General features: G+C 40.2%; 1 protein-coding gene across 1 annotated transcript in view; it reads right to left on the bottom strand.

The window, feature by feature from the left end:
* Positions 1-5390: 5390 nt before the first annotated feature.
* The window catches only part of KCNC1 (potassium voltage-gated channel subfamily C member 1), a gene marked incomplete at both ends in the record, with an annotated part of 112914 nt that continues 105201 nt past the window's right edge, over positions 5391-13103 (bottom strand). The window contains 2 exons of the mRNA XM_082485286.1: positions 5391-5455; positions 8270-8458. Of these exons, the coding sequence (XP_082341412.1) occupies positions 5391-5455; positions 8270-8458 (254 nt within the window). The remainder of the gene's footprint in view (positions 5456-8269; positions 8459-13103) is intronic.

The following is a 13103-nucleotide window of genomic DNA, read 5'->3' as shown; positions in this document are numbered from 1 at the left end:
AAATTTAGAGTACTGGGAGACCACATTTTTCAGCTTGATTAGAAACGAAAGCAATAAAGTACTTATGCCTGAATAAAAGCTGGCTGTGTGCATGAGAAAATTCAGAGGTGATGTTTATTTTGCAAAACATCCTCAGGCATTTTTATTTTGTGACTTGTTGGATTTCAAATAATTTTCAGACAAGCCTTTGTAGGTTGGGAGGGTGTTGAGTCTAAGTCAAATTCCTGTGTTGGCTAGCCTCTCGACTCATTTTCATCTTTCTCATCTATTTCCAGGCTGCTTTGCCTATGGACCACCTTGTTATTCAGATACAAAGCAATCTTGAGGGGAGTTCTTTCTGCAGGGTTTAGGGATCAAGACTTTTTCAGTGGAAATTTGCAGAATTTCAAATGAATGTGATTCCAATACTCCCAGGTCATCATAATATTTTAAATATATGTGAACACTTTTCTATAAGACTGCATTTTTACTTTTTTTTTTTTTGTATTTAGAAGTGGGGCCCGAGAATTGGGACATGATTTTAGATTTTTGCTGCACATGTCAAACAAGTTTAGCTTTTGTTTTGTTTTTACTGATTTGAATGCATGAAGATGTGTGGTACCTAAATTAGGGCAGCAGAGGAGTTGCCAATCGGTAATGAAGATGCTCTGTCATTTTAACTGTGTGGGTGCTTAATAATTTTCCATAATAATCCTCTGCTTTAAAGTACAAAAGAAAAGTGATTCCTACAGGGGCAGTGTGCTCTTCTGCAGACAAGGAAACATGGCATCTTTTAAATAATGGAGAGATGCTTCTCTCCTCTGGTGCCTTAATTCTGAGTAGATATATATATAGATATAGATATATATATAATAAATATTCCTACTTAAATACTGCTTTTCCTCTTTTGACCTCAGAACACTTTAAAAAGGGGATAATGTTACAGAAACAGAAGCTGAGGCATAAAAGTTTGAAATGGCCCAACAAAGGTAACCCAGCATGTCCACTGCGGAGCCAAGAATAAAATTCCTGTCTCCTGAGTCCCAGGCCAAGGCTCTACATTCTAGGCTAGTGGTCCTTGATGTTTTTTCAGGTAAGCCTCACTGTTACTACTTCCCTCTCTCCTTGCTCTTCTTTCCCCCCCACCACTGATTACTGTTTCCTCATATGCTCCCCTCCTTTCTACTTGCATAACCCATTTTCCAGAACCATCCTGTGTCCTTCTCATTTCCCACCTCTTGTGCTACTGCCGCCTCTTCTCCAGTCACTCACTTGCACTGACACCGTCACCGCAAAGCAGGGCTCCTACTGAGCTTATTTGCTTCGGCTCAAGACAAGCGTCTCCTGTTTGTGCTGGTGTGACTCGTGGTCAGCAGCCTCTGCATAGACTGTGTTGTGCCTGCTAAGAGTGATATCTGAGCTCATACAACTGCGGTACTTTGCCTTTTGCTGACTAAGGAATCTCTAACCTGTGCTCCTTGGGCAGTAGAGAAACCAATGGAAGCCTTGGAGCATGCACTCTTAATATTTAGTACCTGCAGATGCTTGAGCCTATGTACTTGTATAAAGTTTTTTAAATGCTTAAGTGATTATTCATTGAGGGTGAAAACCTCACTTTGTTAGCCTGAACCAGAAAATACTTCTTTCCATGGGGGCAGGTGAATGCATTTAGTTTTAAAGCATTTTCTTTGTCAGATAAGGAAAGTCAGGAGATGCAGTTCTGGATGCATTTTCTAACTTGAAGTTCAATTGTCATTCAAATATTGTTCTTGCAGTAAATAAGCATTTGTATTCCCCTAAGACAGAAATGTTGCACTTAGTCCTAGATGAATGCAGAGACTTTGGGACTTCTGAACAGGCAGGTATTTTACACCCAAACTCAAATAAGTGAGTGACTTAAAAATAACCTGCATAATTCAAGCACGTTTTCATTAAGTGAAGTTAGTTTCTGCGTGAGCTCAGACAAAGTTGCTTTGAGGGTATATATGGAAAGCAGACAAGTAGGCTGACTTGGTTTAAAACTATGAAAAGGATATGCGAAGTGGTAGGGTAATAACTGCACTTGTTTTTTCTTCAGGATGTCTTTTTCATAAGCAGCCTCTGTGCTCAATTCCTTTCTGAATGCCCTTGCCTTAGCCCTGCTTGCTCTCTTCTGTATTTCAGTCTGCTCATTTGTCCTAGGAGCCATTTGTTTCAGTGATGTATTTTCTTTTTGCCCCTGGAACTTTGAGGAGAGAGAAGGCAATTTATGTGAAAAATCACTTTATCCAGATTAATGACTGCTGCGCTTGACTGTTATCACAGTGGTATTAGCTAGATTTTTTGTTGGACTGAGAGAACAGAAACCACTTCTCAGATCCTTGCTGTCTGAAATTGTAGTTGTGGAGAGAGTTTCACACATCAGGTTGGTCCAGAAAAAACGAGTACCTTCATGCAGTCAGAGGAAAAGATATGTGTGTAGAAAGTGTGGTTGAGTTGTGCTTTTAATATTAGCAATTAATAAGCCACTAATTGCCATTGGGTTCAGATGCAGGACCAGCATCGGGTCCTATATCTGGGGCTCCATTGCTGAAAGCTGAGTTTGCAGAGGAAGAAACCGGGATGTTCATTTCCAGCAGGAAACCGGCAGAGTGTAACTGAACTACAGAAGGTGCTTCTGCTCTTACTTATGATGGTGTGAAGTCAGAAGTAGTTGGTGGCATTATTGCAAGCCTGAGGTCAGAATCTAACCACGTGTGTAGTTTTAATGCTTTAATCACAATGTGTACCCTCTGTAGTGGGAATGGGCAGGCTTGAAGGAATTAATATTTTAATCATAATGCTCCAGCAAGAGGTCCTAACGGTAAGGCAAGTGGGATGACGTGGTAAATTTCTCTTAGGATTCAGTGTCAGGATTTGGTGCAACAGCTCCTGAAATGTTCCAGTTGTCTCCTTTCTCTCTGCTGTTAGAGCTGCCACTGTTGTGCAAGGGGAACTCTGGGGTCAGATAGACCTCAATCTTTAGAGCATCTCCTGAAGGGCGATAGATGGGAAGCACTGTCCTGTTTCTGAAGGGTATATAAAAGTCACCCAAAAGACATGGTTCCCTCAAATCGGAATAAGATGAGAGGAGTACCTAAATGAAAATGGGACTGGTAGATGTAAAAAGTAGCACAGAATGACAATTGCCTTAGGGCATGTGTACCCAACCTGTTAGCTAAGGCTAATATATATGCAAAGTGCAGTGAAAGGGGAAGACCTATGTGGGATTTACTGGGCTGAATCGTTAGTATTCCTTGTGGTAGTGGAGAATTTGAGCAGCCTTCACGCTGGGCCCTTGAGTTAGTGTTAAATAAAAAATGGGGCAGATAAATTTATTTCTGGATTCTTAATACATTATAAGAGGAAAAGTTTTTCATTAGGCAACTTTTGGATCCTGGATTAACTTGGATTTTACCTCTGGAGGTAAGAAATTGCCCATTTATCAGCTGAGAATAACAGCATAGAAACAATGGAGAAAAACAGTTCTCAGGAGAAAAGATAGTCAACTGAAGTAGAAATCAAGTACATAATGCTACATCAAGGACTACAAAGGACTGCTAATTACATACAAATTCAGATTATCAGCCTTTTTTCTAGTCCTAAAACACAGCTTGAGGTCTTCCTTGATTTTTCCTTTTGGAGTAGAGTTCTGTGAAGACAAGGTCCAGCTGCAGTTGGTATTTTTGTTTATAATTTAGCACTTACCAGAGCCACGAGTGGTTCTTCTGTTTTTTGGGGGTTAATCTGTACTTCCTCCAGACCATGGGGATTCTATTCCTTTACTTTTCCATTCTCATCGGTAGTCGCAGATGCCATACCTTGTCTAGAAGGTTGCCAGCAATTTTGAAGTTTCTTACATGAGGATAAAGGTGTATCCTTCCTTATAGAAGTACTTTATCAAAAATGCTCAAGCAACTAGTTTGCCATTGACACATAGTCCATAGTTGTCATTTGTAGGATCTAAAATGAAATTTAATCCCATTGTGTTTCTCGGTTTTACTGCTGCATGTTTTGTGTGGCAAATAAAGTGCGACTCGGACACCTGGATTTCTTTCCAAGTTTCGTATCAGGTGGACTGCTGTTGCTCAGTGAAGAACGAGTGAAGGATGAGGCCCAAAGAAGTAAGAAAAACTGAATTCATTTAGTCAGCTAAAAAGACAAACTTTTATTATTGTTGAGAAGGGAAAAGGAAGATATCTAGGTAATTATAGGGTTTTTTATTCTTCCCTCTTAAAATTACTAATGATGTGAATTCTTCAGACATCAGTTGTATCAAGTGTTTGCAGGCTTCATTTATTATCTACTAACCAAAATTAGCATTGTAGAACCAAAGCAATACCAAGCTTTTCGCCTACATTTCTGTTGAGAACACTGTATTTATTCAAGAATTTAGAAGCAAGTCTCTGGAAACCCCTGATCGCTTCAGAAAAGGATTCCCCTTTACACTATACAGCAGGCACTGAAACCATGATACAAAATTTATTTCATGCTAGAATTGTTTTGCATAACATTGTGCATGCATTTTACTCAGTACTAAATTGCATACAATGCTGTTGTCTTGTTTCTTAAACTTTGAGACGATTTATACTTGAGTATTTTCCTGATTTTGTACTATAAGTCCCAGTTTTAAAATAACACCTCTTTTGTTTAAAATTCATACTGATTACTTAATATGAACAATTTATGAAGGGTCTTTACGTTTGATCTATACATCAATAAAATACAACATAACCAGCGCTGGAAAATTAAATCTAGACCAGCTGTTACTGTCAGGTCCGAAGGAAGGTCCCATGTGTCACAAGCATGCCAACAAAAACAGACAGGAAAAAGTTTTTCTTATTTTTATACACTTCTAGTTGGATTAAAAGTTCTTGATTTCCATGTTGGTGTGATGAACTGTGAAGGCGTGGTCAATATGACCGATGACTGCCTGATTGCACTTTTTAAAACCATTACTCTGTATCTTGTATACAAAAAGAAGCGATCCATAGCAAAGAAATGTACAGTTTTATAATGTTTTACATTTTGGCTACAACAATGTATGTAAAAGTAAAGAGCTTTGAAAGAAAATATATAACTTTGCTTTTTTTTTCTCCTTAATCATACATTTGCAGTGTTTCTTGGTTTTTGTTTTTTAAATTTTTGTCTTCATGCAATTCATGCTATGGAACAAAAAAATAGATTAAAAAAAAAAAGGATCTTCTACAGTTTTGTTACATTTTGGCCGTAGAAAAAGCCTGCATCTCTAGTACAACTCCAAAACCGCAAAGAATCATCCATAAAACCTGCATGGAGCGAGTTAACTTTGTCCAAATGAGAAGGTCTTCTATGCCTGCACAGTTCCACACAGATGTTTATTAGCCATCAATGTTCATCTCCATCTCGCCTTGTCAGGTCACTCTGACTGCCTCTGTTGGCATATATTTAGCAATGACTGGACTTTCTTTGCAAAGATCTGCATGTAAAGAATACAATCAGTACTTGAGCTTCTTCCCTGTGCTTTTCACATCAAGCTTGGCATCTTAGTTTTAAAGGAAGGAGGAAAAGGTGAAATAGCTACATGCAGAGGCAGCCATATTCTTCTTCAACAGGATTTTTTTTTCCCATGCAGTCAGCCAGACTGAGACCTCTCTACAGTGTGTCTGAGTATTGCTTTCAGCTCAAAATAGGCGCCCATGCAAAGTTTCATCCTACTGTGCTTGTTTGCTCAAACTCCTGCAGGGTTCCTATGGCTCAAAAATATCCTGAGAAAAGCAAAATCTTCCATCGTTGGCACGTTTCAGCATCGACTAAATGCCTAACCCATTCCATACAGAGCCAGTAGATCCACCATTAGCCAAAATAAGCATATACTAGCAGGATGCACCAGGAAGGAAACTATCTGGTGCATCTACCCTTCATCCTATGTACTGATACCATGCAGCATGTATGGCCCACCAGTACTACATAAATGCCTGCCTATTGTCATCTGAGTGCTATTTAGGAGTGTTGTCACCTAGCATCAGTAGTAACACCATTCCCAGCAGGTGCTACTGTGAGACATTGCATCTTCAGACTTAGTCACCTGGATTATATGCAACATAGCATAGGCTAATTGAAAATAAAGCTTTTTAGACCATTCTCTGCTACTGATCCATGCTACAAAATAGATGGGATGGGAGACCAAGAACGTCTCACTGGACTAGGAGAGCTGTAGGGCGCAGACACTGAGGATAATCCTATCGCTTTTCCACTTATGCCAGCTATGCTGTTAAGGCTCCGTGACATTTCGTAACCTTCATTTAAAAGAAAAATGCAAAGTACAGCATTGGATCAATGACAGAATGGACTAAGAATGAGGTCAACATTGTAGCCAGTTCAACAGCATCTACATGCATGGTCATGCCGAGAGTAGTATCGCTTGCAACAAGACTCAGAAGGCCACTGAAGTACGGAACAAGTTTAAAAAATACATGTATTAAAAAAAAAAAAGTTAAATCATCATTTCTCAAGGATGGTCAGGCTATGTAATTGATCCTACAGGCAGCAACATGGTTGTACCCTAAAAAAAAAAAGAATCAGTGGGAGGGATTTTCTATGTCTCCATCATACACTCACGCACACCTCTCCCTTCTACTTCATGCATTTTGACCTCAGGCAAAATTAAGGTTTCTGGTATCTTTGGGGGTGGGAGGGGGGAAAAGGCAGCAAAATCCATAGAATTTATTGTGTTGCTATAGAGATACTACTCCTTTATTCTCAGCATAAAAAAAAAAAAAAGAAAACAATTGCATGCACTCAGTCTCCCTCCCTCCCCCCCCCTCCCCCTTTCTTTTTCTGACATGCACATAAACAGCTCAGCAAGTGTACAGAGAGTTGCACGAACTATGGATGAAATTCTGTTGGAACAACAATTAAGATGCTCTCAACGTGTTTCAAACAGGCCAACAATATGCTGACGTATATTACTCTTTAGCCAACCAGCCTCTGTTTCATTCAGTAACGAGAGGCGGTTGCAGTGCATCGTGAAAACCATACATTCCTCATCCCAAAGGATGTGCCATTTGGAGTGTTCCCCTGATCCACTGGAACCACCCGAACTCGCCCAGGCTGAATGAACGCGGCCAATGCTTATCCAATACAGAATCAAGTAAAACACTTTGCTACAAAGGTAAATTTTAGAGGATATACTTTCATATGAAAGTCTTGTGGTCTAACTATATCTTTGTTGATGATAAGCTTTAAACTTATAAATACATACACTATCTATAACTGGCATTTACTATAACTATTGCCCATCATACAATGGCACATGGAAATTCTATACTCCATACTCAGTGTATGGTTATATCATACAATCTTTGCAGTTTTAAAATATTGACTATATCATATACTATATACAGTACATCAGTGCTAAACACCGATTTGAAGAGAGAGATTTCTTTTCCAATTTTCCCATTCCTTGTCAACTTTGATGCATATATATGTAACTCTAATTTGGGTTTGTATGGTTTCCTCATGTTAAATTATTTAAACAAAACAGCCTATTTTAAGAAGGGAAGTTTTTTTCATTTGATTTGACTTCTGTTGCGAAATAGATTATTCTGACCATTAGCAAACTAAAATGCAGTTACTTCTAAGAGATCTGCAGTTGTCAGAAGTCTGAGAAACTAACTGGTAATGATTTATTTATGAAAGGAAGGTGATTTCAGATGGATTATTTTCCAATTGTAAGACACCTGTGCTAACAGATGCTCTTGTACGCTTCTCTTTCTCTGTTGAACTAAGCAGCTATGACTATCCAAATAATTTTTTTTAGTGCTCTGTTAAGGTAGCCGAATAATCATTTCATATTTCTGGAGGATGCTTTGTTTTTGTGTTTTCTTTTTTCTGTCTGCCACCTCCAAGTCTGTGCTCCTCAGTCTGGTAAGATCTGTGAGCTTTCCAAGTGGCAAACCTTCATTGCTATGAAATGTTAATTAGCCTCTCCTTGGAGGGTGGGCTAATTTAAGGACGTTGTAGAGCATCTTCCACGAAAGCTTACTGCACCAGCTGGGGTGGAAGACTGGACTGCCTAGCATAGCTGCATGGGGTAGTTACAGCTCCTCAGGCTTTTCTTTCTGAAAGAAATAGGTTAGAAACTCCAAATGCAGACATCAGGTGGTGGTTTCCAGCCCAAACGTGCATCTCTACAGCAAGCGCACTATTGCGTGCTACAACTACAGCTGACTTTCTCTGATTTATTTATAACGGTTGCTAACTACATGGTTACAGGACCCCAGCTACATACCCTTTCTTATTCCTCCATCAGGCGGGCAGGGATATTCCCCGGTTGATAAGAGGAAGCAGGGTCCATATCTCTCCCGAGTGCCAGAGCGGGTAAAGGGCAGGCCCTCATCAGGCGTAATAGCCTGGTCTATGTGGGGACAGTCTTCGTTTGCCAGCGCCGCCTTGGCCACCTCACCATTCAGTTTCGAATCTTCAAACATATAAGCAGAAGGCTATTGAAACACTATGCACTGTTTATTAGCGTTCCAGCTGCAAATTAAGTGTTCACAGCTAAAGAGTTCTATAGCGACACTATAAAAGGTAGCACATCTGTCCTAGACACTGCATTCATGTGCACTGCGCCAAAATAAAATAAAGTCTGTTAAGTGGGAGGAGAAACAAAACGTGATCGTGTTAGGTGTAACAGCAGCCACCTGTACTTCCGCATAGAGGGGCAGTTTCAGAAACGGGCGTGCATTGGTTCCTAGTCCTGCGAGCAGAAGACTGTGGTTAGAAGTCGGGTTATGCTTTTGCATGACATCGGATGGTGCATGAATGACCTGTTTGTCATGAAGCCTACTGTCACTCAGAGCTTTGGAGAGGCAGTGGACTGTAAGTTGTGTTTTAGTATTTGAGTATATTCTGTTTGTACTGATTTATACCTGTGTGAAATTTTACTGAGGGGAAAATTCCTGTTCTTCCCCTCCCCAAAATTTACCCAGACTGTTTTATAGCATTTCCAGTATCAGTCGTGCAGAATGGCTGTACATGTTTTAGGCACACAGAGTACATTATGTATGGAAATATGACAGCAGAATGTGGATTTTTACAAAAGCAATCCATTTTCTGATGTTCTTCTCTGAAACACATACAGTATTTGCAATGCCAGCACAGGACACTACATATAGAAAACACTACAGCAGGCCATGAATTTGGAAAATAAATAGAGCAAAATTTACTCTCGGCTGTAAATAATGAAAATACGTTGTCAGATTTGCCCATTTTGCTCCACACATTCCCATGAGGATAGACTGAGAATAGTATGTTTTCTCTGTGTGGCTTGTTTGACATTTATAAAACAATTTAAAGTGCTATTTAGTGTAGGATTTATTTTAGGGTTTTAAAGTGCAAATTAGGGTATTGAGAATATACTCGAAATATGGCACAGCTTGATATGAGTATTTTGTTTGAAGGCAGGAAAAAAGTCAAAATGTGCTTTCTGAAGTTTCACAAATGCTGAGATATGTTAACTGAGTGGTATTAGCAGCATCCTACACCTCGGTTGCACAATGCTTATTACTTAGACACTGTAAGGCAATGGGTGGTCCTGCAAGTCTTTAAAGAAAAACAAACTCAATGGATAGACTTAATTTCAGTGCCTCTTCCAGATTCGCATGCTAGCTTGTTCTGAACGCTACATGTTACTGTAATTTATTTTTCAGTGGCTTCGAAGCCAAGTAATAAAACGAGCCCAAAAGAAAAAACACATTAGGTAGGGTTTAGAGATACGATTCTGATCCTCTGGTTCCAGATGGACAACGTAGATGAGTAATAGGTAAAGGCCTTTTCAAGTTATATTTGTTGCTTTGCACACACACGCACACACACGCGCACAAAGAGATGTATATGACACGTACTGTGCAACCCATGCACCAGTAATTGCGTTCTATGCCTTTAGTTTTCTTTTATTTAGATGTCGCTGGTTTGTCACAACATAAGCAGTCTTTTCTGCAGATCTCAGCTCTGCCACCTTTCTTTCCTGTGCAGAATTAGCCAATTATTTCCTCAAAGAGGGAAGTAGTAACCTTTTTTTTGTGAGCAATGTAATAATTAGGTCTCCCAATACATTTTAAAAAAAGGTAAAAACTATAGGTGCATTTTAATACTTGTAGACACTAATTTCTATAGGATTCTAAAGTTTTAAGGTTGCGCTGATGTGCAGTTCTTTTCTGTTCATAATACTCATTTCACAAATACCTGGCACGGCTGCCATAGTAACTGTGACATTGCAGGTACTGAGCTGTTGATTTAAAAATCACATAACTGTGTTTGGGGAGAGCTGCTGTCCCTATGGGGATGAGCAAAGAACTGGGCTTCTTCATAAGCCTCTGCTGCTACAAACTGATGGCTCTAATCTTGAAATGATGGAGGCAGCTGTGTCAGCAGAGCTCTGCATTGAAACCTTTGAGACTCCCACTGCTACACCTGAGCCTGGGTTTGCAAACTAAACTGTTAGTGATGGAGAGTGCGCTGGTCCATTTCTGGAGCTCAGAACACTTCTGAGCAGAGTGGTTGTGGGTCAGGCTGCTCACTGGTAACAGCCCTTGATCCTTTTGGAAGCAGCTTGCAGGCTCTGTTTGTGCTTGAATGACGAGAAAATTGACCTTCTTGGAATTGCATTATACATCCCTAGCAACTTGAGGTGGAACTTGCTCTTGCAGCTTCTTGGGGGTCCCTTAGCACTGATGAATTTTTCTCTATAGTTGTTGAAAATCCACAACCTCGTTATTTTATTTCTATTCACTAGAAAGCAAACAGAGTAGCTGGAAACATGGACAAGTCACTGAACTGTCCTTCTAATGTCCCTTGAATATTCCACGCATGGGCCATGCCTTAGGGATCACATTTTGGATAGCAATGCTAATCCACAATGACAATTTTGCTAAATATTTAGGAAGCAGAGAAATTACCACCGCAGAAGACTGTATCTATTGCTGGTGTATATAAGTAAGTGTTAATAGAATAGTTGTGTTCCAAATCACTGTCTGCAGCACCTAATTCTCTGAAGGCAGGACCTGGCAATCACGTAATATTTAATATGTGATTAGTCTGTTGTGGGAATAAAGAAAACATCATCAATTTCAGGAATGAGGTCTAAAGGTGGAATGAAATGATGTTAATTTAGGTTGATTTCTCAAGTTTCAGTTTGTGTGTTCGGTTTTTCCAAGATTGACCTTGGGTTAGAGAGAACGCCAGATAAAGCAAAACTACTGAAACATTACTGGTTGGTGACTACCAGTCTAGTTATACCAATGGCAACTACTTCTAGGTGCTTAAAACTTCTAAGGCTTGATTCTGGCCTACCAAATTCACATGAGTCTTTCCATCTCTGCTAGCAGAATCTCAATTAGGCTTGTACAGCAATTTTTGGTTTTTAGGTTCTGTTCCATGAAGAAAAGTCAATGTTATCATCTTTGTTTTACAGAGAGGTAAAACTACCATGCAGTGAAGTGACTTGCCCATTGCTATGTAAGAGGTTATTTACAACAAAACCTTCTGATTCTCAGCTTGGCACCTTATCTCCCTAATTGTCCTATCTGTAAAGACCTAGTTACATGCACCATTCTCCTGCAGAGATTTGGCTGAGAGGCTAAAGAAAGTATTCAGCAAATCTCCCAGGTGAGTTGTTTGCTTTGCAACTACCTCATTTGTGTGGTTTCCACTTCCTTTTTTTCCTGTCTCATATATCTCCATTTGCGGAAAAAAACTATTAAAATGCCTCAGGTGTTTCCAAGCAAACACTGAATTTCAAAATGGGGGGGAAGGGATTCTGAAAAAAAAACCCAAACAACAACTTAGGAGAACTGCTGGATTTTGCATTAATGTACTCTGCTTATTGTGGAGAAGCACAGTAGAGACTGCCTATGTACTTGCTGCATGGCTTATCTCTTTTGTCATAGCAAATGTTTGCATGCTGTCATAGTGACTTTACCAGTGCTGCTGGTTTTGATCATAAGCTAGAGTTTGGCACTGAATCTCCACCTATTTGAACTGCATCTTACATTCAGAGTATCAGTGATATAGTTGTATGATATATTCACTGACCTCAGTCTATGCTTGGAAATGTGGCACTTTTACAGAAGTGGTTCCTACAGTGGGAAAGTCACTCCACTCATCTTTCCTTAAGCAAACACTGCCGTTCTCCAACAGCTGCCAGGAGACAAGTTCTGCCCTTCTTATCTTAGAGGTCTTCAGAAATTTTGTGTGCGCCAGGGGTGGTCCCAACTCACACTGCTTCCTCTGGGAGTTGAAGTTGCCTCTCCCCAGGCTTTGTCTCCTGTGTGTCTACAGACCTGTGAAGTGGTCACTTACTCCAGACTGGAGTCTGGATGGGTTGAAAGGCAGTCTCAGAGTAGACCGTTTTCAGTCCTTACAGGATTGGAAATCCAATGCCTTTTCCAGTCCTTATAGGAACTTCCCTAGGTCATAACCACTTTGACTGAAACAGGCCTGAAAGAAACTCGACAATTCATAGCATGGTATCCGTGCATATTGACCCATAAGTCAATATCTGGCTACATGAACCATGCTAGATTCTTTGACTAAAGAAGATGGAGTCTTCTCAGCCTTAGATCAGAAACACAGCAATTAAGAGACAGTGCTGTTTCCTTTGGTCATATTAGGTCACTGGCAATCTCTTCCAGCAGAACACAGACTTGCCTTCCTCCCGGCTACCCTTGTGTAAGGATTAAAGGAGACAAGGGCCCAGCTTGAGTACCTACAACTTTCCCAAATAGCCATTTGCCATTCCACAAAGACTTGGGGGGCTTCAAGGTTCTGTAGCCCTGTTACAAGAGAAGGGGTTGACAAGCAGGAAGGAGGTAGGAGCAGTTGAGTGCAAAACAGGGACAGAACTGAGAAAGGAAGTTGCTTAAAAGATTAAGATCTTTCTGCTGAGGAGACCTTGTCGAGTCCACACCACCACCCCATGTACACGTAAAAATGAAACTAAAGCTTGTCTAGATCTCAACTGTGCTCTTATAGCCCTGATCCCAAACCTGGGATTGACTATAAAGTCAATTACGGTCTGTGGATATTCCTACTTCTGACCAATTTGGGAGTGTCCTTTGGTTCTC

The sequence above is a fragment of the Vanellus vanellus genome (genome assembly GCF_965231255.1).
Source record: "Vanellus vanellus genome assembly, chromosome: 6".
In the NCBI taxonomy this organism is placed as follows: Eukaryota; Metazoa; Chordata; class Aves; order Charadriiformes; family Charadriidae; genus Vanellus; species Vanellus vanellus.
The sequence above is the reverse complement of the archived record's forward strand: the minus strand, read 5'-3'. Positions and strand labels throughout refer to the sequence as shown.